At 35.3% G+C, this 27,811-nt stretch overlaps 1 protein-coding gene across 1 annotated transcript in view; it reads left to right on the forward strand.

The window, feature by feature from the left end:
• ULK4 (unc-51 like kinase 4) overlaps positions 1-27,811 on the forward strand; it is a 211,081-nt gene that overhangs the window by 90,068 nt on the left and 93,202 nt on the right. The window contains exons 30-31 of the mRNA XM_061996793.1: positions 177-269; positions 12,530-12,578. Coding sequence (XP_061852777.1) covers positions 177-269; positions 12,530-12,578 — 142 coding nt within the window. The remainder of the gene's footprint in view (positions 1-176; positions 270-12,529; positions 12,579-27,811) is intronic.

The raw sequence follows: 27,811 nt of genomic DNA on the forward strand, positions 1-27,811 counted from the left end.
GGTTTTAAAATATTGCTTCTAAATGAGCCTTGTTTATTGCTTTAAATGGTTCCAGACAGCACTGTATTTCCATGGTGGTTAAGATTAAGTTTGGAAATGGCAAATGAGGAATTTTTAATATTAACTTTTTAATCCGCTTCTATTGACTTTTTTGGCTTTTGCCCCTTCCTTTTCAGGTATGACCACATTCTGAGAGCTCCAGACCCAGTACCAATGTATGCTCTGAAACTGCTGGTGGCCCTGACTGAACACAGCCCTGCTTCTGTGAGGTGATACAACATTCTCTGTTTTGCAGGGTTCTTTCTGTTTCCTTTTTTTTTTCCCTCTAGGAATTAACAATAACTTACATCTCACTGTCACACTACTTCAACTAGTGCTTGAGAGATTTTGAAAATCCTTTGAAAGTATTGTTATAAAACACTATCTTATGTCTTATGTGTGAATCTTATATGATCCTGGTTATTTTAATATGGATTTAGCCAATCAAACACTAGAGACAAAATTATAACACTTTTAACATAAAAGTTACCATTAATGAAAAAATTAATATCAAACCTTATCAAAAGTGTTGCTCAGCCAAGCATATCCGTACTAGGACCAAGGTAATCTTGTTTCTAAAAGATTTAGACCCGTTGATTAACTTGAAAGCTGTTCAGATTTTCTGCAAATAAAACTGCCCTTTTAAGATCCTCAGTGTGGTTTTTAATGTTAGGTATAGGTACACACTGTTTAAAAGTATCTTAATGTCTCTCTCTTCTTAGACTGAGATGGGTGGGGAGGTGACATGGAACTTAAACTGCATTTATTGAGAGCAGTAAGAAGGCATATCTCTCACATGAGTGCATGCCACGTAGCTATTTCTCTTCCCAGATTTGCCCAGAAAATTAGGTTATTCTTGCACTCATCATTGTCTGTTCATGGTGTTTGCTAAGAAGTCACTGCCTGCTGCTCTGTCTTGTTTTGACAGATGGAAATGAGCACTAGATTTAAAAAAAGGGAATTGGTTTTCTCATTGTTTTCATTACAAAAGATGAAAACATATTCTTTTAGTCTTTTATGATGCTACTGGGACCAGTGCTTTAATATACTAAGTAGGCTAAGAATGAGCTAGGAAGTGGAGTGGCCTGAGATTTTAAATGGTTTGAATACAGTAAATGTACTTGTATTTTTCTTGTATAGAAGCATTTTACATTACTGCAGGATTTTATGCAGTATACAAATGAATAGTCCACCCTTCTATTTTTAGTATTAATCTACAGATATTCTAGTACTTTAAGAGTTACAGAAATACTTTCTATAACTAGAATGCTGTATGGCATAGCAGCATTTTCCCTTTGCTTAATGAATTTCTCTTTTGAGAAAATGTGTGTATTTCACAACCTACCTACAAGAAGCATAATAGCAATGTGCACTCATCTTCATGGTCTTAGAGCAGACAGCAGCTCTCTTCTTCATAATATTGAAGAGCAACTGTGACTATTCAGTGAACTATAATAATTCTAAATACCACTGTACCTGCTGCTGTTATTTAAGGATGGGCTGCTAGATTCCAGATACTAATACATCTGTAATTGTTCTGTTTCTCAAAGGTCTTACTGGTCCTTTTTTACTTTCACTAATTTCTTTGGCTAGATTTTTGAAGGAATGGAATTTATGCTGTTTTCTTGGTCTGTCTTTTTCCTGATTCCTTGACTTCCCAGTAACTTTAGCTGGAAGCAGCTGATGCATCAAAAGCATGATAGAGGTGAATAATGTATTCATATTCACACAAACCGCTAGTGAACAGAGCGGGAAAGGGGTACATGCTGTAGTGAAGACTAGATCACAATTCATTCTGTTCTGATTTGACTGGTTAATCAGTGCACATGGAGCTCACAATAACTCAATAACAATAGCTCTTATTTGCCCCTTTCATTAGGCATATGCAAAGTATCTGTAATTATTGAGATGGCAAGTTAATGGCATTTGACACAAATCCATTTGGATTAACTTTGTTATTTGTGGAAAAACTCTAGTATATATTGCTATTGATGACAGTGACATGAGTCACTTTTCATTGACTCTCTGTGGCTAATCCAAGCTTACATTTCATCTGCAATGCCTGATTTCAAGGATGGATGTTTTCTCCTGTGACTTAATTGAAATGGATAAAAATGGTGGTAGCAGAAAGACTGTGAAATGTTAAATTAGTATTTACATTATTGTTTCCATGTCTTTCAAAATTAGCTATTATTATTAACCTTATTTTGAAATGAAAAGGTGAATTTGGAGGTGTATGAAAGCTATTGGAGTTTATTTAGTTTGTTCCATATGATAGGTTGTTAACAGACATGTTTACCTAACCCATTATCTCTTTCTTGCTTCCTCTTCAATTCCACCATTTTTCTTGTACTTACCTTTATTCCTCATTTCATTCCCTCAGCCTGTGTGCTTACCAAAAGTGGCACAGCATTTGAGCAGTTCTTATTTTAGTACTTGAAAGAATACAGATGCACTCCAATATTTTGGAGTTTTTTTTCACAATTGATACTGTAAATTGACCAACTTGTGATATTAGAGGAAGAACATTTCATCTCTTCACCTTTTTTTTTGACACTCCTATTTTCTGTTACAGATAATTTGTTCTATATGGTAGAGGCACAGATATTAAAATGTTTTTGTATTTTTAATGTCTTATGAGCTTATGGTAAAATACAGCTAATGTACAATACATATTTTGAGTTACTTTAATCAAAATTTTGTAAGAATACAAAAAAACCCCTTTTTTAATCTATCTTTCCCATTGCTCCACTGTTGGAGTAGACTTTAACATTCTGTATTATGGGAGCTCTTTCATTCTATCTGTTTTAATAGAGGAGAATTCTAGTGATGTTCTATTAATGTTGTGCAGAATTAGGTCTTAGAAACCTAAATTCCAGCATCTGTAAGATGGTAACTGTAAAAAAACAGCCACAGGAAGAAAACCCAGTTTTAGAGAAGAGTATTTGCTTGTTTGTTTTTACCTTAGTGGGTTAGAGTATAGATGAGTCAGGTGTTTCCCTTATATACCTGTTTTTACATCATGCAACAATTGCTAGCTGGTACAATCTTACAGTTTTTTTACTAAGAGAATGGCAGGTACTGGGAAGATGGGCTTTGACCAGAATTTACTCCTCAGTTGCTTATTTTATACACAACTCAAAGCTAATAGTCTGGCTTTAAGAGTGTTAATAGTGCTCTGCTAAATATCTTCTTGCCTTGTTTTCTTCAAGATGTTTTCATGTTTTATGACAAGAAATGTTGTGCACATGAAAACTGGTGTGACAATTCATAAAGGTTCATCTTCAGCTGTTTTTGAGACTTATGATTTTTAAAACAAGTCACTGATGTTGCAGAAACATGTAGCTTCAGTTAATGATTAATCTCTGGACCACTAGAAATTTGTGAATTACTCTTGGTGGCTTGTACTTGTGTAAGGAATCGTTGGAGGAGCTCAGCTTCTCACAGTAGGAGCAAATCAGCTCAAGATCTGATTTACTAATGCCAAGTCCATATTCAAAAAGAATAGTATAATAAGGTACCTTGTCCTTTGTGTATTTGTCAACAACATATAGATTCTGTGTACAAATAAGAAGTCAGATATAATCTGCTAAGGGTTGGGGGGGTTTTGTTTCCTGCTTTGAGTCTTGTGTGCAGTTTAGTTGTGGCTTGTAAGGATCAGATTGCTGGATTGCTCTAGTAGTAAGGAGGAGTTGGTGTAAATGGCTTAGTTTCTATTAGTATGGTATATTGATTAGCTCTTCTTAAGTATTTTCATTATTGTGAGATATACACTGTGCTACTTCAGAAACTCATACTGGATCATGGTTCTTAATTTACCTGTTCATCTTATATATAAGGTTATGAAATGTAGCTGTGTATTTTGCTGTGTGCTGTTTTATGCAGCTACTTGTCTTTAGTTAGAAACTTATAGCATTTGATGGCATTAATATATCTGAAACATAAACACTTGAAACTATGGAATCCCTTCGTGTGGTGTTGTGTTGGATTTTTTTTAAGGGTTTTTAGTTGCAAGGAAGGGAGCCAGTAAAGCAAGTGGAGGTGAGGGAGGTTTCGGATATTGCATCAGATAATAATCATGAGTGGGATGCTTTCCAGTATTCTGTTATTAAGGTCCTTTCCTGAGGGAGAAAAATTCATCTATAAAGTAATGATATGACCCTTCTTAGATTTATGGTGAATTGAAGGACAGGGGAGCAAATTAAGGAACCTTCACCACCTCTTGTCCTTTCTATAAACTTCCCAGTCATTAGGCACTGCCCTGGAAAAGGGAGAAGGAGACAAGAAAACAAAATAGGAAGGTGCTGGAGAGCAATAAAAGCATCTGTTGATTCTAAATGACACAGATCTGGTACCTGTGAAGATGACAGGTGGATTGACCTTGTACATTGCAGCAGATTGCATTGACTAATTAAAGTAACTGTCACAATATCTTTGGAATCATCCAAGAATGGTCCTATATTCAAACTTCATTTGCACAACTGTTCATACTGATGCATTGTCTATTACAGATCATTAAAGGCACATTTTAGCATCTGTGTTAGTAATGAATTGATCCTCTTTTCATACATCATCAGGTTCTACAATAACATTTCTCTACATTTCAGTATATTCTGAAGTGCTCTAATATCCATTCCTTTGATTAAAAGTAAAAGAAAGCCACAAGCAATCAAAAACCCCAAACTCTTTTGACTTCCACGTGGTGCTTTTAATTGGTTTGTGGTGGTAGAATTGTGCTTATTTAGGAACTAGGTTTTTTAGGAACTTCTTGTAGGTTATAACAGAGGGCTTGTGCTTCAGTGCATTCCTTTCCTGGTGAATTGATTAATGTGGGCTTGTGTTAATTGCTTTAAAAACACTTTGTTCTTCTCATTAGTAATTTTAATTTCCTAGTTGAAGGTTTAAGTGCTCACTGTGAAAAGTAGATCTTGCTTCTAAATCACTTCTGTGGTTTTATGTGTTTTCTTGGTTTCTGTAATGAATACAAATGAAATAATGAGTAGTTCTGATAACAGGTAAACCTATAGGGCCTAGTGCAACTGAATTAGCCAGCAGAATGGCATGTTAGAGGTGTACAGTGTTAGTGAGAAAGTAACAAGATGGACTGCGAGATCATTAACTTTGGGGAATATTTATGTAGATTTTTGAACCTGATTCTGATTACACTAGTTTCACAGCTATGAAATTTGACCTGTAAAATCTCTATTTTTCTTATTGGAGAGCTAATGTTAATATAAAACAGCACAAAATCCATATGATCTTTTCTATTGCTATCATTTAGTATAATACTTGCTTATATGTTGCATATATAACACCAGGCAGGAAGACTTACCCAGAAAGAGCCTCTTGAAATATTGTGTGTCAGCTAATAACACTATTGTCAAGTTGCACATCATTGTAATTCATCTTCAGTTGCACATCATTGTTATTCATATCAAAGGCAGTGGTCAGGGTTCATTACTGCAAGTGAGTTCTCATAGTCTAGTCATGTACTGACTGTAATACTAATCATCATCTTTAATGTAAAACATAACTCCTTAGTGTTACATTTTAGAAAAGTTCCCCTTTAGTCAAGAAATTAGCTATTAACCTTAACCCTGTAGTTTTGTTTTGTCTTTTGTGTTTCTCATCAATTGAGGAATGTCTACATTTTAAGAATGTGAGGCCATTTGATGTTACTGTTAAGTCAATTATTGAAAAGTGTCGTATTGTAAGGTTCACATATTTACTCTTTAAAGCATTAAACAGAAGGAGAAAATGCCATTCATTCGTGGATATTTTTACTTTCAATAGTGAATTTTTACCATTGTGAATATAAATAGCAAATAAGAAATCAACAGATAATGAGGAAGGGTCAACTAGTTAGGGTACTACAGCTGCAGTTGCATGTTTAAGTGAATTCAATTCTGCCACAAATCCTCTATTCAGCATGAAGCAAATCTAAGCCCCTATCCAATCTCTTGTCTTGTGTTCAGCAATAGATGCCCAAAGAAGGCTTTGGGAAGAACACAGGAGTGTGACAATATTTTCTGCATGCTTTCTCAGCCCCCTGTTTTTTGAAACCATCTAAGAAGATACAATGTTCTGTAGATGGTGGTTCTTGATGAGTAATTTTCATTTCACTTAAGTGTGTTTAACAAAAAATTTGACAAATAACTTTCAACATGAATAGTTATTCCGTAGCATAATCACCTCCATGTGAAAACTGCTCATCTTTAGGTGTTTTCTGGTTTTTTGTTTGTTTAATCTGGCCCAGGACAATGTGTTGCCCTCAAGTTCTGACAATGAAAAAGAAATACATGGTACTTCATAATTTTCTGGCATGTTTTTCCTTTAGCTGTATCTTTTGCTGTCTAAACAGTGCTGCTATTTTTAAAGGACCTTTAGTAGGGGTCTTTATATAATACATTTTGAAAGCTCAAGGGTACCATATCAACCATCTCTCCTTTGTCCAAGTGGTGACTAAATTCCTTCAAACATTTGTCATGGATTTCATATTTCACCCCTTTAAAACATCTTGATTCTTGCTCTGTGCATGCCCATGGGTTCTGTTCCTCAGAATGGCTTCTACTCATTTGTTCAGCTTAGAGTGTCTGTAATACATTGATTTTTCACTCCTCATCTGATTTTTCTCAAAAGTTACTGTTGTATAAGTAAATTTTCTGTCTTTTAAATCTCTCCTATGAAAGTTGCACACTGCAGTTAACAACTCCTTTCTTCTCTAGTTTGTTTTGAACTCTTGGGTGAGGGCTGAAATCTCTGTCAGGGTTGACTTTAAAGTCTTAATACACACATGCTTAAAAAAAGCTTTGGAAAAGTATTTGAGACAGGGTTGAAATAACCTGTCTAAGCACCTGTTGTTTTATTTTTTACAATATTGTAATTTGGTGATGTCTTTTATGTTAAAAATATGAAAAACAGCTTGTAAAATCATTAATGCAATTTTACTATAATGTTGAAAAGGAAAGGACTAGATTGTTGTGCTTCCTTGCCTTCAAACAAGTCTACAAACTTGAGGAAGAATGGAATTGTTTTTCTTGCCTTCCAGTTTGATACAATAACAGTCTGAAATATCCAAGCACAACCTGGTAAAAACTTCAGAAAATACTGATCTTCAAGCTTTAATAGCAACAACATCAAAAGCTCTGCAAAAAGGAATGGTTTAGGGACTTTAAAGGAAGTAAGATTTACTAGGCTTTCATCATTTCTATTTGTGACAATTAGTGAACTTCTTCCTTAAGCTGATTCATAGTACTTCTTAAAATCAGTTTTCAGAGTATAATATGATTGTAGTTAAAAGCTTTTCAATTGTATCACTTCTGATACTTCAGGACATGAATGGGTTTATCAGTAGTGACTGTGATCGCTAAGCCATACTTGAAATTCATCTGATATTGCAAGTTTATGAAGTAGTGTGGTTATTTTTAATAACATTCCAAGAGCCTAATTGTGAGATGCATGTTTTTAAAATAAGATTTGAATTTCTTTTCTACAGAACTCTTATTCATTGTTATATCACTGTGAAGTCCTCATTGCTTTCCATTCTGATAACATGAACTCTGAACAAAATTTCATTGAGATGTTGATTTGTCTAAACTAAAACATAGTTAATCTTCAGTGAAATGTTGAAGTTGGGAATGAATAACTGACATGCTTTGGTACAGTTGAGCATCATAAGTGGAGTCCTTACTTAGATCGCTTTGAATCAAATTGATCAGGGACTTGGAAATTGTCTCCTAAGTCAATCTTCAGTGGAAAGGTTAATCATCCAGTTATTTACTCTAAGAATGGACACATTAGTATAGCTTTTTTCAATGTGACATAAAACATATTAAAATACATTAAGATAGTTTGAATAATTTTGAATGTATTTGCAAATTGAGATACAGATTCACCTGGAATTTTGAAAGTTGTCCCTAAGTAGAGGATTTGTTCTCTAGTAAATTCTCATTTTTAGTAATTCATTTAGAACTCAGAGTACAGTTTTGGTTGTTAAGAGGAAAAAAATATCTGTAAAATGATAATGGAAAACTGAACAGTTAGTGCCAGTTTATAGCTTTGTAAATCAGTTTCTGTCATTTTCTGCAAATTTGTGTGATATGTAAATCAATGCATGGTTTTCCTGATTTTCCTTCTTAGAGATAAGTGGAATAGGAAATGATCAACCATATACCCATGCTGAAACGTGCCACTGAACAAACTGAAATAAAGTGTGGTTTGTAGATGTTAGCACTGATGATATTGGACTATTTTTGTGGCCAACAGTGAAACCAACTGAATTTATTATATATGGAAAGCTAGGATCTCTAGGGGGAAAAAAAAGTTAAGTATCTCATCTTAGGAGGAAGACTGCTGTTTGAAAAATTCTGATGGTACTGGCATATAATTTTTCATCATAGATCCTAACACTGGGCAGGTAGTTCATTCAGAGGCATAATCTGTCCTTTCTGGAGAGTAATCAACAAGGTGAACTGGAATACTGTGGGCTTCAATCTCAAATCCTTGATATTAGAGTGCATGAAGATATTGTATAATCTCAGCAAGGCAGAAAATAGGAGACTTCTGAAAAGGGTTTGGATATATATTTTTAATATTTCAGACCAAATCAATACTTTTTCAAAGCTAGGAGGAAGCATCGACTCAGTTGTCAAGAGACCATCAAGGTAACATGTAATGGAAATTATTAATATAAATTTTTCAAGCAAAACATTCCTCAGGACTTAAAACTCAGGGGAAAGAAATGCAGTTTTTAAATGTCAGATGTTTTCAAGGAGCCAGACTTCATGCAATTTGTTTTTAAAAGTGAAACTGATTTTTTTCTTATACCCTAAAAAGTAGGAAATGTATATAATTCCACTAAGAGAAAGGTTTCATGTTGCTACTGAATGTGCAAAGGCTGCAGCTTTGTCAGAGAGCTTCAGACGTTTTATTTATGACTGTAACCCTTAGTGCCCCTCAATCTTTTGGTCACAGTATTTTCCTGGTTTACACCACATTGTAGGTCTGTAACAGCTGAGGCTGATAACACACACATTTCAGTTCTGATACATTTTTAAAATACTATGATTTTTATACCTGCTTGCAATTACTGCTTCCCTGACTGAGAATCATTCTGTGTTATGATATACTATTTTAAAAGGGGGATGTTTTGTTTCAGGTAGTTGGGTAGGTGTTCTCTGCTACTTGGGAATAGGCAAGGGTAAAACTGTAGGAAGTAATGATAAATCAGTGAAACACAAAATGTTGTCATTTAGATGTATCACAAGGCAAATATTCCTATAAATATAAGAATCTTGAAGCTGGAAATTGAACACAAATTGAATACGTAATCTGTTCTCAATAAGCTTGCTGAGACTGCTAGCAAAATGACTGGGTTGTGTTGACACCCTTCCAATATGTGTGCAACAGTCAGTTTTTAAGCTTATACTGGAACTGAAAGTAAACCCCTTTCATTTCACCACATAATTACTGGAAACTATTAACAGTTCAGCTGCTGATATGTAATAAAACCAAAAATACCATGGGCCAGTACATTTAATACAAATCTTTGCATTATATTCATTGCAAAAATAAAGGAAAATCCTACCTGTAGAGGAAGAAAACAGTAGTTTGGATATGTGGAGGCTACAGTTTTGTATTTGAGAGGAGAATTGACTAAAAATGTTTTAAAAAAGCTAGTTGAGTATATTGAATTGTTAGACAATTTTAGTATTAGTGGTGCTATTAAAATCACTTTGTTAGTGACACAAGATCAGATATTTTACTGATTTCAGTCTCTCTTTTTTCCTAACCCAGTGTAATACTCAACTTGAACACACACAACTGAAGTATCTCGTTGCATTTCCATCAGGCAAATAATTCTGTATGGGGGACCAGTACAACTTGTCTTGTTGCCCAGTAAGAAAGGAGTTAGTCTTATGCTTTCTGCTCATGACTACCTTCATTAGTGTGTACCACAATTATGCCTTAGAAAAGCAAATTAAAGACAGTGTAAATTCACACCCTGATATAAGGTGCATCCTTTTATATGCAAGTGCTGGCACAGATTAATTCTAATCCAGAAGTCCTGTTGTAAGGCTTAGTTCAAAGTGAGTGCCTGGTATTGTTAAGAGATCACACCTGTAATGAAGCCTTTGCTCCGTGTTGAGTTTACTGCAGTGGGTTTGTGTTTTGTTATAAGGCAATTCAGGATGTCTTAGAAAAAAAAGATCTTGTGTGTCTTTTGAAAGCAAAATCAGAGGCACATCCCATTCTGAAAATTGTTAGTGAGTTAAAGATTCAGATTGTACTGGTGGCAAGTCTTACGAAATCAGATCACCAATTATTGCAAATATTGGGCTTTTGCATGTAGATTTCAATCAGAAGAAAATACTTGATATTTAGTATTATCATTTGCTTTATATGTTTGGTGATGATTCTGTGTTTGTCAAGCAGAGTAGGGCCTCATTTAATATGAAGTTTATAAAAGTCTAAGAACCAAGCTCATTTTGATTTAGAACATGACTATTCTGTGAAATAAATTGAACAGCTAAACTCTTTCTCCTGCTTTAAGATATTTCAAAGTGAAGAATGTGAATTCAGTCTCTCTTGTGCACATGTATGCAAAACTGGAATAAGTAGGGTTTCAGCTATGTTTTAATACATTGCTTGATGCAACTTTATGCTTTACTATGTGTGTCATTTTCTTGAAAGGCTGCAACTCTTTCTTGTTTAAATCATAAAGGTATTCAGATGACCCTCAAGAATAGCCACATTGGCTCTACATTTGTCTTAGCTTACCTCAGCAGAAGATATAGCTAACATTGTAATGCTGTAACAGTTGGCACTGCTTACAGTTTTTGAAACCAGTTATTTCATCATTTAGGATTGCTTAGCTATTCTTAGTATATGATTGTGTTTTACTGCCAGTGTGTTCTCAGTGCAGATGTTGCTTATGTAGCAAAGTAAGCAGCTTTTTCTGGGGTAAATAATTGCAGTGTACCCTAAGCACAGGAAGATACATGCTGTGAAAAAATTGATTTTATCAATATGATTGCTGTTACAGTAGTTGCTCTTCCAGGGAGTCTGTGGTGTTTAAATGACTTTTCTTTACATTCAGTATTGTTACACCCATCTCAGCAAAATTTGGTTTTAAGGAGAAGGTGTAAGATTTTAATTTTACAGGTAGATTTGGCTGGGAAACGAACCTCAAATATAGAGAATCTTTGTATCTGCAATCCTGGGACTCTCTTATGACATTTTCTGTGTCCAAAGTGCTATAATTGTCTATTTAAGGGTTGTTAAGTGGTAAAGAGGAGAGTAACTTTCAGGTTCTTCTGTCCTGTGTAAGGAACTTACTGATATTTCCATCATGTATGGATATTTTCTTTCATCAGCCAAGATCAGAAATTGTCCTTAAATTCAAGCTTCTTATCTTAGCAATGATGAGTTTCTTTCCTTATATAAACTCTTATTTATCTCTCTCTGGTGTAACTTGTACTTTTAGATCTTTCTGTGTGTGGGGAAAAAAAAATGATTGCAGTAGTTTAAAGAAGGCTTTTAGTTACACTAAATATATTTCTATAGGTGCATAAAATCATACCAGTTTTTAGTGTTTTGACCAATTTAGTGGATGTGTTTTACTTGTGTCTAGGTCCACGTGTCAGTGCTGTACAATATCATAAATCATAAAGCCTGTACTCCCATGCCAACTTCATCATTATTACATGGTCATCTTTATTACATTTAGGTGAATGCAAGATCAGAGAAATAGGATAACAAAATGACTTAGGAAACCATTATTTATACTTAAATCACGTATCTGACTTCTGAGTAATTCTCAGTTCTTCATTAATATGGTTGTTCTTCTACCATGCCTTTCATTCCTATAATGTTTCCTTTAAACATAACATGATTTCAGCAAATATGGGAGAGGTGACATTGGTCTAAGTGAAGCATTTTTTTATTTTTATGACCCTTTGATATTTGTTCTAGACCCTTTCCAATTTTTTCATTAAATTCATAGAAGGAATGTGCAATTCTTCAGTTGTTTCAGTTCACAGTCTGAACTACTGGACACGAATAAAAACTCTTAAATAGCAACATGTAATTTCAGGAATGTATGGGTTCTTTTTAACAAATAGTTTACCAAACACAGTCTATTAAATCAAATTAGCAATGGTGCACACTGACTATACTATGTATAGTATTATATTTATGGTTTTTTATTAATTTCTGCCATTTAAAAGATTAATTAAATTCTGTTCCACTCACTTGAATCACATCAGTGAAGCAGACCTAGAAGTAATTTCCAAAGCAGTATAACATTGCTGTTTCTATTTAACAGCTGAAGTGAAGCTCATTTTTGTTGGGAGCTAGTCAAAGGCTGAGCTTCTGGGTCGTGGACCTTGGCAACAGCTATTGTAGTCTCTGCTCCTTTTGTGAATTTAGTGTGTTAAACAAGAATTCACTTCCTCTCCTTTGAAATAAATCTTAAATTATGTTTTTACAGATTTGTGGAAGAAATCCATCTTTTTCCAGTTCTTTTCCAAGCCATCACGGTAAGAATTGTTTAAGAAATGTATATACTCTAATAGATGGTATCATATCTCCCAAATCCTGTCAAGCTAGTAAGTTTTATTAAGCATGTTGATAAAGTAATATTTTGATAAAATCAAATCGGAACTGATCTACCAATACAAAAGAATGTAGTGTAAGCAGCCATTTAGGCAGTTCTCACCAACTGACCTACCTGTATAAAAAGTTACTTTCATAGGATAAACAGTTTTCTTTTTTGAACTAAATAAAAATCTGAAAAATAGAATAAATGAGCTTGGTCCTTATTTAGAACTACATATTTGCCCAACTCAAGCAAGAAATAATGAGGAACTTGCATTTTATTTAGCAATATCAAACCTTGGTTTGATCCTATTGGCATGATAATGGCAAGTTCCACTCTCTGCTTTTGGAATTTTTTTCAATATTAAGTATTTAGGATATGATTTTTGGATAGTCATATACTGAATTTCTCTCTCTAAGTAGCATCTGCCACTTATGAAGATCATAAAAACTGTTTGATGGTTTTGTTGATATCTCTGAAATGTTATAAATCAAATGTGTGTTAATCAAGAAGAAAAGTCTGTAGGCTAGTTTGGAAGATGAGTACTGTGCTATCCACTAACTTTTTCATTGCTAAGTTCCACGTTCTCTTGATTATTTTTCCAATCTTTTTATTCATGAAGTTGCATCAGGTAAGTGTCCTGTCGTGTAAGCATGTTCTTGATGAATACTAAATATACATTATAAGTAAATATGCATTATTTATACAGTGTAGGCAGATTGCATTCTTGGTTTTGTGTCATTTGTGAAATTCAATCTGTCTGAGGGTAGATGATGTTCATAAATGAGATTTAGAATCAACTTTGATATTCTTTTCTTAGGTTGAAGAATTTTAATCTTTCCTCTTCCTTTGCAGTGATTTATTTCACGGCCTATCATTTTCAATCTCTTTAATACCACATTCCCAGATAAGCCTTTTTTATTAAAGTAACCTCTTTAGTGATGATAGATTTTTCCAGTAGCATACAGAACACAGGCCTTATGATATTTTGTGTACATATGCATACAAATCTCTTCTTCTGGTGTTAACAATAAAAACATCTTTTCACAGTAGTTAATAGTTTTGACCTGGGATGAGTTACTGCTCTTATGTTTGAAACATATCTAAGTTTTGGAAACTTGAAATTTAACTGCCAGTATGTATATACACACAGACACACACACATATTTATTAGTATATAGCTATTACTTGAACATGGTTATGATGTCTAGAAATATTTCCAGATCTTGAAAGACTTTTCGTAATGTATCTATAGCCACGGAATTTAAAATGTGTGTATGTCACGCCATGTAAGTAGGATGAGTCAGTCGTTAATGCTTTCTCCTGACCTCCCCACACATTGTTTGACCTCATGAGTTCTAGAAATAGGTTTTTTTTAGAAAGCGTAAAGCAGCTAACTGCAAAATTGTCTGCATGATTGGTGAGCTGTGATAGTTTCATAGCTCTCTTAAACCTATTCAACTGTCTTCAACCTCATGGTTAGAATTGTGAGGGGGAGAAGTCTATTGCTTGTAGGGAGGTAAAAAAATTCCCCTTTCAGCATGTGTTGTTTGGAGAGGATACCTGTAATGCCTTCAGTTGCCATATATAGCTTTCAGGCTTCAACAGGACACTGTCAGCTGTGGTCTTGCTTGTCTCAGGGGGTGTGAGATGGGAGACCCTAAAGAAGTCACCATCCTCTTTACTATTACCCTATTTTCACTACAAAAAAATGAATTCAGCAAAGGACTACTAGGCATTTGGGAAGGTTTAATTGGACTGGAAGAATTGTTTGCCTGTTTTTGCTCATGAACAGAATAGAACAACTCATTCATTACGGGTTTTTGAAACAGTTTTCATGGTCTGAGTTGAAGGGAGCTGAGTATCATCTACTTTTCATTACTCTCCATGAATTAGCCTTTGGCTAGGTTTATACTTTTATTAGTTTCAAGAAACAGCACAGATCAGTAATGTTGAGCTCTGTGGTGCTGTACTTAGAAGTTTACCAGATCCTAAACTATTGATTTTTAATTATACTTCAGAGCCAGTGCACTATTTTATACTGTCAGTAAATTAATGTAATAGCTATTGCTATCAAGTTCAAGGAATATCACTAGTAGTTCATAATTTTCTATGCCAAGACCAGATGTCCAATGTATTTTCTGTTCATCATTAGATAAAGTTCATGTTATTTCCCATGGTGCCAGTGACAGGACATTAACCTTTTTAGGCTCTAAAGGGAAATAAAATGGTCTCAAAATTGATGTCTTCAGGAGCAGTCTTCCTTTCTTGGCTGTGTGTATTTTAATGGTTAATGATCACATAAAAAGTGTGGCAACGTGGATTTAAAGGTATATCCTTTTACTAAAAATGATTTTTATGTTAAGATTGAAAGTTATTTTATTCATAATTAAATACCACTCCCCAGTGATGATAGTGTCTATATTGTACAATCTAATTTAAAGAGACATAATGGTTATTTTTACTCTTGATCTGTCCTTAACACATCTTTCCATTTTTTCTAATAGTTAAAAATGATTTTAAAATTAGAGACTTTATTTTCTTTTAAATACACAGGAAAGCTGTTACTATGAAAATACAAGATATGTTCCTTTGTAATCATGTTAATATATTTTGTTTATTTTTCCTAGTTGCGTCTAGACTTGAAATTTTATACTGTCCCTGTGTATTTTGGGACTACTGCATGAGTCCATGTTAAAAAGCTTAATTACGGAATTGGACAGATTAAACTAAAGGATCATCTGTTGTTCTTGATTTTGATAGACTACAGTAAGCCTGTGCTCAAATGCTCAAGAAATGCTTTAAAATCATTGTCATGCTGGCAGGCATTGATCTTCTTGGAAAGTGTGCTTTGCTCACTTTGCTGTAATTGCATTTGAAAATCAAGTTCGTTATCCCATTGAGCACTAAAGAGAGTATGAGCTGAGCATGATTGTATAAAACACTGTAGCAGTTTGATCAAAATTAGTCAAATGTATTAATACTTTGGAAAAAAAACCACTCCATTTTTATTTGGGTAACACCATCTTTTCAGGAAAGCTAATAAATTTGTGGAAAACTTATCTAAATAAGGAGTACATATCTATGTGTAACTCAGTTCCCTTGTTTGGGGTTTTTTAATTAAAAATAGTTTAAACCAAAGCCCTTCAATAAAAAAAGTAGTGAGAAACAAGTTGTGTAGCAGCCAAATGGAAGCAGTGGTCGGACTTCATATTTCATTTTGAGTTTTAATTGGAGAAATGCTACGGGAAATGGTTGTGGTTGGAGATTCCACTCCTTGTGATCCAGTTAAAGCAATGAAACCACCTACTTAGAACCATTTTAAGATGATGCTTTTCTGACAGACTTTTCATATGAAGAATATTATAATAGAGAAAGAAAGAATGGAGAGGAAAATCAAGGGACTCATTGTTCCTCTTTTACTTGGTTTTTGTTTTTTTACTGAAGAGTACAGTTGAATATCATTTGAGAAAGGGGGGTAGAGATATTTTCCTGTTTAGCAGCCACATGAAAAATAGATGTAGAGGAACGTGCATCGGAGGTTTTTGCAACAGCTGAAGCCTTAGTTTGTGTTTGATAAACTAAGCACCTTTTAGTCCAGCATGGTTCACACCTTGTTGGTTGTCTAGAAGAATGGGGACCATGTTTCTAACTCTTGCAGGTACTTGCAGATCATCCTGGACGTATACTTGAAACAGTACAGTGGGAGACTTTTAGTCTTTTATTCTATAGAGGGTGCTACTTTATGCTGCCAAACTCATGTGGAGAAAATGAGGATAGCATACATGAGAAAATAAGATCTAGCACTTAAATCGGCAGTTGGTCCTCTAATGTTGTAAATGAGCTTTGAGCTGAAGTCCCTCTTAAGCTCTGTGCTTGCATGAGAAGATTGATATTGGTAGTAACTGATAAATATTGACATTTCCCTCCAGTCTTTGGACATACTTAATCCTTAATGTAGGCTGAGACCTCTAGTAAAAAATCAAGACAGATATATGGGATTGGTTAGGCAACATAAGTTTTAAAGAACAAGACGTAGTATTTAATTAATAGCTTTGTGTGTGATATTCCTGTTCCTATCTGTATCCTCCATGCTGTTAAGTGCAATGGCTTCTTTTGGTATATTTCATCTGCTTATTAATGCTTTTAGAGAAAATCTGTATTTATAAGGTTTCTGAAATTAGATTGATTCTGAGAGTGGTTTTATTTTATTTACTTTTCCAACTTCTGCAGGATGGGCCTTAGTTATAGTTAGGAACCTTAAATATGTCCATAATGAACATATCTCTTTCTCTTTTATAGAGTATGCATGCTTCCTAAAATACACTAGATTTAGTGGCCAAATTGTGTGCTGTGGCAGTGAGTGTAAAACTGCTGTTACAGATTAGGAAAGTAATCTATGAGGATTCCTGAAACTGAAAATGCCAAAATTGTATTTGAATGAATGGTTTATAAAGCAAAATAATTGCTTGTTTCAAAAGAGATTTAATATCCAAAGATGAGTTAATGAAACTATTGAAAAAGTGTTAGACTGCCTCAGAATTTCTAAGTTGGGAACATGAAAAAATTAAGAGGTGCTGTTTAAAGAAGATAAACATAAAGCAAATGTAAAGGTTACTATGAGTAAGAACACTTCAACAAAGACTATATTTTCCAAATGGACAAATTTCTTACTGCTGTGTTGATGTCTTGTGTCAACATTCAGTAATGCTTCCTATTCCTCATGCTTCTTGTTCCTGGTCATGATCATTATTTCTTCTTGATCCTGGGAAAATTGTATAAACCTTTTTTCTTTTTGGATGTACTTAGTGTGCTTCTGTTCTTTGGGTGTCTGAACACCTTGTCTTCTACAAAGCTATCAGAAATGGTGCTCCTCATGCTGGAAATAGGCACATTTCAAGTCCCAGTTGGACTTTTCTAAGCATCATTATTTAATGAATTTTATGTATGGTAAGATAATGTCCGAACTGCAAATGTACATCACAGGAATGTAGGGATGATAGATTCATTAGGATTTAACAGATATTCAGATTTTATGAGAAGCACTGTGGAAGTTGTAAATAAATGTGAGCAGCCTGTATTAAGAATGTCTGTGCAGATATGTCATCAGTAGGATTGCTACCAGTAAGTAAAAGAGGAACATGTGAGGGAAAGTAGGGAAGCAGAGCCGGCCTTTAAATCATTTTAATATTATAAATCAATATTCTACATAATAAAATGGCTTTTAAAGAGGAAAAAGTACTACTAAAACGTATCCTTCCATCACTCTCTTATCTGGAAAATTATTTTGAACCAGTGTTCTTGTTAGGGGAGGGAATAAAGTTATTTACAAAATCACCTGTAGCTTCCCTTCTGAGAGAAAAATTGCGTCCACTGCCTTTGTGACAGTGTTATGTTCTTTCATAGGAAGGAAATTCAGCTATATTCAGCACCTTAAAGGAATTGCTTTCTCTTGCTAGGGACAAATATTTTAGTGTGTATGCTGCATAATTATTTTTATTCTATATTCAGTGCTATGGGACATAAACCTCATGTATAAACATTATTCCTGTGTTTCATGGCTTTTTTTTTATCCTCTCCTAGAAGCCAAAAGTTTTACAGGTAATAAGCATAAATCTAGAAGCCTTTAATAAGGTTTTACAGCGAGCTATAACATACTGGAAAAGACAATCACAAACAAGTAGTGAAGTGTGCAGGTCTGTGCTTTGCAGAAATAGTGACCAGGATTACTGCTGATACTAGAACACATTTCTAAGTTTTATCACATTGTGACTGTTTTCCATCTCTTTGAACTTGCTGTTCATGTTTTGTTTTACTGATCTCCAATAAGCAGGCAAGCATACTGTTGAAGTGGGTGGTTGTGTGTTACAGTGTAAGGGTACGATGGTAAAGATATTATGATATGTCATATGAGTTATCTTTGGAGAGAAAATATATTTACAATACATTTCAAAATAAGATTTGTAACAATCACTGTTGTGCCTTGCTTGGGAAGATCTCTGTCTTTTTTATTTCTGTCCCAGGAACATCTCCCAGTGTTGCTTCAAAGTGACTTGCAGTCAATCTGAGGCCTCTGATCTCTTTGCTTCTTGAGTTGAGACAAATAGCCCAATGTAACAGGAATACATGGCAGTAATGCAGTTTGAATCTCTTCTAAGCACTTAACAATTCATAGACTCATAGAATAGTAGAGGTTTGGCAAGGGCCTTTAGATATCATCCAGCCCAACAGCCGTGCCAAAGCAAGTCCACCTAGATCAAGTCACACAGGAACGTGTCCAGGCAGGTCTTAAAGCCCTCCAAGGAAGGAGCCTCCACACCCTCCCTGGGCAGCCTGTGCCAGGGCTCCCTCACCTCACAGTTAAATAATTTTTTCTTATGTTTAAATTCTATGCAGGGTTCAAAAAACTTAAAAAAAAAAAAAAAAAGCAGCCATCTGCATTTTGGGGGATACATATGAGATTTTTGTGACTGGGTGATTTAAATCCTGCTATGGACAATTTAGGGCAAAAGCGTTAACATATTCCTAATCATTATATTTTTACTTGAAAACAGCACAACTCTGACCTTTAGGGAACGTGTTAAGTTCAGTTTTGCACCTGGCAGGTAAAGTCAATGCTGTAGGTGTTAACTAAGACCTTTCATTTTAACTCTGTCAACTTCAGAACAGTTAAGGTTTGGAAAGTACTTAAAATCTGTCCTGAGAAGATTTTGTAGTGTTCTTATGTCTAGCCCATTGTGTCCGGAATAATTCTGTTAGTCTTCTCTTATTTTAGGCTGCATGAGAGGAGTTCATGACTTTTTTTCCTATGGTCACTGAATGTGTGCCAGGGTCAATCATCAGATCAGTCCATCAGTCTTGAGATGTTAATATAGAAGGGTATTGAGCTTATGTTCCTTAATAATGGATGTCCCAGGCAGCTGAGAGTGAGAGAGCAAGACTTACCATCACCATGGACCAGCCTATAGATTTGCACACAATTGCTGCTCAGATTTTCTCCTCCAAGTTTTTTCTGCAAACAAAAAGTGTTTCAAGCAGAGTTTATGGATAAAGGTTTTTGCCACCTCTTCAATGGTGTTGGGTTTTTGTTGTTGATAGCCATAAAGCTGTTTAGCATTCCCTTATTCTTTGATCACGCTTGATTTGAGCCTTTTTTTCATGGAAGTGTTGTGCATAACCTTCAGGATCTTGTGGGTACCTGTGTAATTAAAATCCTCACAAGTTTTGTTGACACCTAATATTACTCACTTTCAGTTTAATTTGCACTCCTTTTCAAACGTGTCTGCTATCAACTGTCCCAACTCCACATACACAGCGAAGTGAGATATTGAGTTAGATAGAAACACAGTCTAATAAAAACATCTGCTAAATCCTTAGTCCTGGGCAGAAAGGCAAACTAAATGTTATAGATTGTAAGAGAAAGTATTACAATGGTAAGGAGAAAAACTTTGTGCCACGTTAATGCACGTGTGAACTTCATGTTTCCCATCTCAAAAAGATGATAGAACTGCAAAAAGGGCAAAGAAAAGACACAGATGATCAAAGGTCTGGTCACTGTGAAAGAATAGGCTTTAATCTGGAGGGTGGTGATTGAGAGAGAAGTATGATATGTACATATACATAGCATACAGTTGTGAGTGGCTCATATGAGGTGAACAGGGAACAATATTGCTGTTCACTGTATCATCTAATGTGAGAACTAAAGAAAACCTGCAGTTGTGGTCTTAAAAACTGACAAAAGGTGATACAGTTTCCTGTAGAGTTATGTTTAGTTCTGAACTCTTACGCCATAGGATCTTTGGTTTACTTGAATAAAAAAAAAAGAGACTGGACAAATTAATGGAAGAAGAATCCATTGAAAGCTGTTATGTTCAAAGATCTGCTTGTGCCTCACAGTCCTCAGGCTGTGAATTCCCTGTATACCTGACTTGCACTTGTAGGGCTACTTCTCTTGCAAGGTGTTTTAGATTGTTGGGGTAGGCAGACTTTCAGTTTGAACAGAGTCAGGTTCTGCATTATACACTGAAAATGCATTTGGGAACCTTTTTGTATTATAAGGTTTTAGTTATCAGCTGTGGAGTTTGTCTTGCCACTCCTACTTTTGTATGAGAAACCAGGTTTGATTTTTATGGCTTGAACATACTGACTTTTTTTCTGAAGCAACATTATTTTTTTGACACAGTATCAAGTTGAAAGTGCACAGTATTAACTTTGAGTTATGGTGCTGATTTTTAATCTGTGCTGTTTATTTGCTTGAATGCAAATATGTTGGTATTAATAAAGATATGATTTAAATAGTAACTTTGAGGATTGAGAAACTATTTTGGGTGTAAAGTTCTTATTTAAGCTTTTATTTTCAGTTGCATGAATTATAAAATAGGTTGTGGTTAATATCAACCTCTGTTCCAGTCCTTTCAGCAGAGTTTATGTGTGATAGTGTAGGGACAGTTAGAGATACAGACATCTGACATATGAAATGTTTTGGAAATTTCTTTTTAAGGAAGATAATAATAACAATCAAAATCCATTCCTATTTTTAAGTTGCATCCTGCTCCATCTCAGTGGGAGTTATTTAGTAGGCATATCCTGAATTTTTATCATCACTTCTTAACATAGCTTTTTATTCTAAATATTTCTAATTAAGATTTACATTGTCTTGTTTTATGTTATGTAAGAGGGGTAATGGGCCTAAGCTGGAACACAAAAAGTTCCACTTAAACATAAGGAAAAATTACTGTAAGGGAGAAGTGGCTCTGGCACAGGCTGCCCAGAGAGGGTGTGGAGTCTTCTTGTCTGGAGGTTTCCAAACCTGCCTGGATGGATGCGTTCCTGTGTGACCTGATCTAGGCGAACTAGCTTTAGCAGGGAGTTGGAGTGATGTCTAGAGATCCCTTCCACCCCAACATTCTATGATTCTATGATCCTTAAATAACATTTACTTATTAAAAAAAGCTTTTTTTAGAATACCCAAATTAATTAGGTTCTGCAATTTGATGTAACGTTGGTGGTTTTGTTTGGAGAGTGTAGCTACGTGTATGAATTTTTCACTGTTGAGAAACTTGCTGGATACAGGAGCTACAAAATGGAATATGTATTCTCAGGAGCTTTTGTGCTAAAAACTGTGTATGTTTGTTTTTTTCTCCTCATTTTCAGTTCAAGGAGAATCATTGACAGGTTATAAGACTGACAAGTCCATTTTCCATTTGAAGTGAATATCTAATATCTATGGTAGACTGGTATGTTTCCAAAAGGATGGCATTCATGAATAAGTAAAATAATATTTTCTACTTTGACATTTTGAAATTGATTTTCTAATATTTATCTAAATTACAATTGGAGATTGAGTATTTACATGTGTAAATATGTAACTATCTTGCCATGTACATAAGTCATTGCAGTTATCTCTAAAAATCAGGTGGTACCTAATCTACTTTCCTGTTAGTTCATAATCTTAACAGGAGTTTGATTCATCTCAGGGCTCTTGTTTGCATTAAAAACTTTGGAAACTCTTCTACTTGAGTAGACCTTTTTGAAGTTTTTTGCTGCTTTCTCTGTTCACTGTGGGTTACTTTGTCTCCATTTGAAATATCATTTCCTTTCGGTTTTTGGAAGTTTGGTCAAGATCGTGTTATTTTTTATACAAGCAACTAGAAGGAACATAGAGTCTGGACTAAATCAGATGAAGAGTCTTGGCTAGCCTTCAGCTTTTGTATTTATTGGTAGCCATAGCTGAAAATGTAGAAAGAAGTTACCAAAAAGAGTAGTCCTATCTGACATGCCCACTGAGTACTTTATCTACATCCCAGCACTTTCAACTTGGGACTTTTTGAGCTGGATCTTCATTCACTTATGGCACCCTTGATTTTATACATCTCCCAGTTTGCTAAAACCATTTTCTGGAATATAAAGCTCTTGTTACTTATCTATTTTTAAATGGAGACTGTTCCACACTTTGGAACATTCCTGCTGCATTCTCAGACTATTTCCCATTTCCATACATAATTTTTGAGTTGTAGGACCAGAGTGGAGTGTTCAGAGGGTGGGTGAGCTGTGGGTTTATACAGTGGCAGAGTGATGCTGTCTTTTTTTTCAGTCTTCTTTCTCTATTTCAGGTTTCTGAATGCTGTCATTGAGCTGTCATTTATGTGAAACTTTCTTTCCCAAACCAAGATGATTAGTTCATATATGAACTAATTGCTTTACTTACATTAAATTTCACATGCAGCTTCAGATCCAATCTTTCTCTGTTTATACAGATTCCCTATCCATGAGGAAATTTGAGAGCTCTTGATGTTTAACATGGCACATTTCTGCAGGATTTGGATTACATGAAAGGTTTTTTCACTCAGTCATTATAATTGGACAATTTTCACACCTATTAGAGAAAAAATCCTTGGGAGGCAGTTGGAGATGGGTAAAGGGATAATTGCACTCCTTTTTAATTGAACATTTAACTGGCATCATGATTTTCAGATCCCACATTACTTCTGTCACATCCCTTATCCTCCCCTTTTTCTTGAGCACTTGTTGCCTTTCCCCAACATTTTAATTTAACTAATGCAGCAAAAGTAGTTAAACTTCTGGATTGGTGGCTGATTCTGCCATGAATAAAATCAAAGAAGTTCTTCATCACCTCTCTTGCTGACGAAAGGTGGGGAACTGGTAAATCTCACCTCCCTTTCTTTAGACTTTTGTCTCATTCTCAGTCTTGCAGTGCCCACACCTTGGATACATTTCATTTCATTTAGTTCTTCAGCTATAATTTGATTGTACTTTTGTAATATTTGTGCATATGTGTGTGTATATATATGTACCCATGTATATGTGACATTTCTAATGTTAGAAATCTCAATGTCTTTGTGACTTCGTAAGTGTTCTTCACTTATGAGTGTTTTTGAATAAGTGTTCATTGTGTGCCAGAAAAAAGCAATTTGCCTGGTACCAGGAGTTATGTGTCCGCTGGTTGTGAGCAGGGGAAGAGGAAGGGGAGAGGACAAGTGTTTTGGGAACCTGACAGAGCTGTTCTTGTTTGTAACTGCTGTGTGCCCCAGGGCTAGCTGGAGTGTAACCCTGCAGCCTTCCATCCCTCCACCCTAACTTGCCCAGTCACTAAATCACAAATTGAGCCAAGACACACACGGAGAGCTGGTCAAGAGTAGTGCTACTGTAGCACCATGAGACAAGTTTGTGACACTCAGGTGCAGCAGAAAGACTGAGAGTGGTGATTCTTCCCAACATGAGACTTCACAAGTCTGGTACTGAATTATGTACTTAATGAGCTTGAAGTTATAGGCAGAAATTCTGACCTTAGTGCAGTTCATGTGAATTTTATGAGAAACTTTACATGGGTCATATAGAGATGAATCATCATCAATGAAAATGTTCACCCAAGGTGACGAATTTCTGCATTTAATTTCTTTTTTTCCAGTGGAAGCAATTTATTAAAGCAAAATCTCATTCCTTTCAGAGTCAAACTGATTAAGACCAATCTACTGTTCCTGCTAGTGCAAATATCAAGGCAGAGAGAAAATAAGGAAAAATACATACTGAAATAAAGCTGAGATGCGTGCTTTTCAGAGTGAGAGTTATTGGTCTTGTGACAAGAATGTTGCTGTGACATTATCACTGTTCTTTCAAATGGATGAGGTATATCTTCTGGTCTCATCTAAATAAATATTGGTGTAGGAATGTGGCAGCTGCTGACTGCATGTTTATTGACCAGCTACGTTCTGATGACTGAGGTAATAAGCATTGTGTGCTTCACAACAGAGCTTGTGAAAGAATATTGAATGTCCATGAATAGTTTCTGGCTGGAGGAAAGTTCCATATTATGATTCTGAACTCTGATCATTTATCTAGAAATTCATCTGGTTTGGCTTCAGTCATGTATAATGCATTCTGTATGTTAATGTCTTTCTGAAGAGTTTATATTGCGGGACGATAATTAGATTTTGGAATGTCAGTCTTCCACAAAGCAAAACAATTGAAATCTTCATGTTCTGGTTTCAACTTTCTGGTTTTAACTGTAGTCGTGTGCTCATTGCTGTATATGCTCAGTTTATAAATAGATTTTGTTTTAGAAAATGTTTTTGTAGGCAAGCTCAAAAATCATTGCTTTGCTGAAGTAGATTTATGGTCAAATATATGCAAAAAGATTAAGCTCTACCATGATCCAATTTCAGTTTACGGACTGTAACTTTCTAATTACGATTATAACAGTAGCATCATCTCAAAGACCTAGCTGAAATTTGACCTAGCTGAAATTGTGGTGCTCTGTTGTTTTCTCTTAAGCTTGTCTTTTATAGGATTCAATTTCTGCCATTTGTTTCCTTTAAATGAGTCGCTCACATAGGTACAGGAAGCAATACTGGGCCTTTAGAACTGTTTTCTTTGTCAAATACATGATCCCCTTCAAACTCCTGTCTGCCAAAAATTAAAAGACCCTTTTCAAACATCTTGATACTAAATATGGTGGCTGCCGGTTTTCACTGCAGTTTAAGTGATGGTCAAGCTGATCCCTGTGGCAGATACTTAAGGACTGTTGGGTGGATGACATTGCTTTTAATTTTCTGTTGCTGCATCATGTGATTTGATAAGGAGCTTGGAACTAAATTATATCATGTACAAGGACAAACCAGATTTCACTTATTTGAGTAAAGTATCTTTTCATCTTGATTTATACTTGATTTAACCAAAGCAGAAAGGACGTGTATGGGGGGATGATAGCTCTTTTCACTACTGCAGAGAGCCAAGGATTATTCTGTAAACAGTCCATTTGTTACTGTATATTGTGAAGTTCCGCATTTGCTTGCTTTATAACAAGTTCTGGAGCAGGATATAAATTCACTGCACGTAGCTATCTTTAGGACTCACATCTGGATGGCACTGCAGGAGCATATTGCTGAAAGCAAATAGACAGACAGTTTTGATGGTAACAATGGAGTCTGAGAAAACACTGGATGCCTGAATAAGATTCCATTAAAAGGGAGTGAGAGGGATGTCTAATGCAGTCCATTTAATGCAGAACTCTCCAGAGAGTGAAGTGGGGATTATGCCTGCTGCCCGTCTTATTAAAGACTGGTGTAGAAGGTGCTTGTGGGGTGAATGGTATCTCCATAACAGACGCTCTATTACTCATGAATACATTTCTAATTATATCTTAATGATCTCAGGCACAAATAGGAAAACAAAATTCTTTGTCTCCCTGAGTGGTTACCTTAGTGGCTGGAGGATTGGCAAGGTTTAGATTATCCATCTCTCCTCACTAATCCCAGAGGACTTCATTGTGAGCAATGAGAGTTGTTTATGAGGGTGAATTAAATTGCTGTAAAAGGTTATTTCCAACAGGCAGTTGGGAAATCAGAATAAAATAATTTAGTAAAAATGGGAGCTAGAGTATGCTTAATGAAACATGATTAGATTTAATTTTCTTGCTATTTTGATCATTAAAGGTACATTATCCTTTCTCAGACCTCATTTGGGCTCTTTGCCACAGACCCACTCTTGGTAACAGACTTAAACTTGCCTGTTCCATTAGGATATGAAAAGAGCTAATGATACCCTACTCTTCTCTCCCTGGCTTTTGTAACATTTCTGTTACCAGCTTTTCAGGTATATTTTAGCTGTTTTCTTTTTTCATCCTTTTATCCCCCCTCACATCTATTGTACACACTTTTTAGTGTTCAGGGAGGATAGGTGGAGTGAAATTAAGTAAAATACTAGTATAGTTACCCTAATAACTGTAAAATGGCTTATTATGAGTAATTAAAAATTAACACCCTTAGTTATTACTAGGATCCTGTGTTCTACCAAATTGGACTTTTTAATCAGTTCATATAAAACATGTTTCTATGCTATTTTATTGTAATGATCCAATTAATTGGTGTTTGGGGCGTTTTTTCAGAGTTTAATTTTTTTCATTATTCTTTAGCAGCGCAACAAGATATCGTGCAACATCATATATGGGCTAAAATTTCTGTCTCTACTGATAATAAATGTAGTTCGTGGTGATATTTTGTACCTCTCAACATCAAAATGATTTGGTCTAAGAATCCAACTCCTTTTCAGGCTATGAGTATGTATGAGAATAAAACTCCTCTTTGTTGAAACAGCAGGATCTTCCTGGAGAGAACTGGTCATGGCTCCATGGTTTTCAGGACTCAAGTGTGTTGTTTGAGGGAAGAGATATTTGGGTTATTTCAGTGCTTCACAGTGTTACTCCAACGTGAATGTAGCTTTCACTGAGAGAGACTTCTTGTGTTCAGGGTGAAATTGCTACTCAAAGTGGCATGGGAGACAGAGGAAAGAGGCAAACCTCAGGGAAGCCAGGAACCTGTTAATCAGGAATACCTTTAGGGGAAGAGGACAAGTGCAGATCCCAAGTTCAGAATCAGCCAGAGGGAATGGCTGATGTGGGTTTCTAAAGCTCAAAATAAGTATTTTAACTACTAGGCAAGATGTTTCACTAATATTTCTTGCCATCTCCTATTGAAGTTACTTCAGTTTGTATATATTAAATTTTCTTAATAATGGGCTTTAGATGATCTAGACTTTTGCTTAAAATGAGGAGAAATAAAAGAGCTTCAGCTGTGTACACTATATGGGAGATGGAGAACCAGTGTGGGGTACAGGTAGTGAAAAACATCTGGATCTTGCATACCTCAGTAGGTAATACAATTGAATCAGTCTCAATTTCTGCTTTTAAGAACTAATTTAGCAACTAGTGGGCTATAGAGAAGAGACTCATTCCTTAAGAGCTGGTGGTGGATTCAAGAATGCAGAGTTAAGGAGACCAAAGTTCAAATCCATCTACTGCCCGATTCCAACATACACTTGAAACTGAATTTTCGGTATCCTAGATGAGTGTCCTAGCTTAGTACCTTATTTAGTATATGTCTCTTTTCATGATTTTAAGCAGAAAATCCATTCTGAACCCTTCAAACCTTTTCCAGTTAAAAAATTTGCTGTCATCCTTTGGATAAGTCTGATGAATCAAAGTCCTCTAAATTAAAAATGTCACCAGCAAATTCCCCAAACTCATAAAAAGTTTGTTCCTTGTAGGGGCAAAGTGTCTATTACATCAAAGCAAAATCCCCAAGGCAAAAAAAAAAGTCAGTTGATTGGTGTCTGTCATTCCAAAGTTGTATAAGAACTAGCTTTTAATTAATGCTGAGA

Source organism: Colius striatus, chromosome 5 (genome assembly GCF_028858725.1).
Source record: "Colius striatus isolate bColStr4 chromosome 5, bColStr4.1.hap1, whole genome shotgun sequence".
Taxonomy (NCBI): Eukaryota; Metazoa; Chordata; class Aves; order Coliiformes; family Coliidae; genus Colius; species Colius striatus.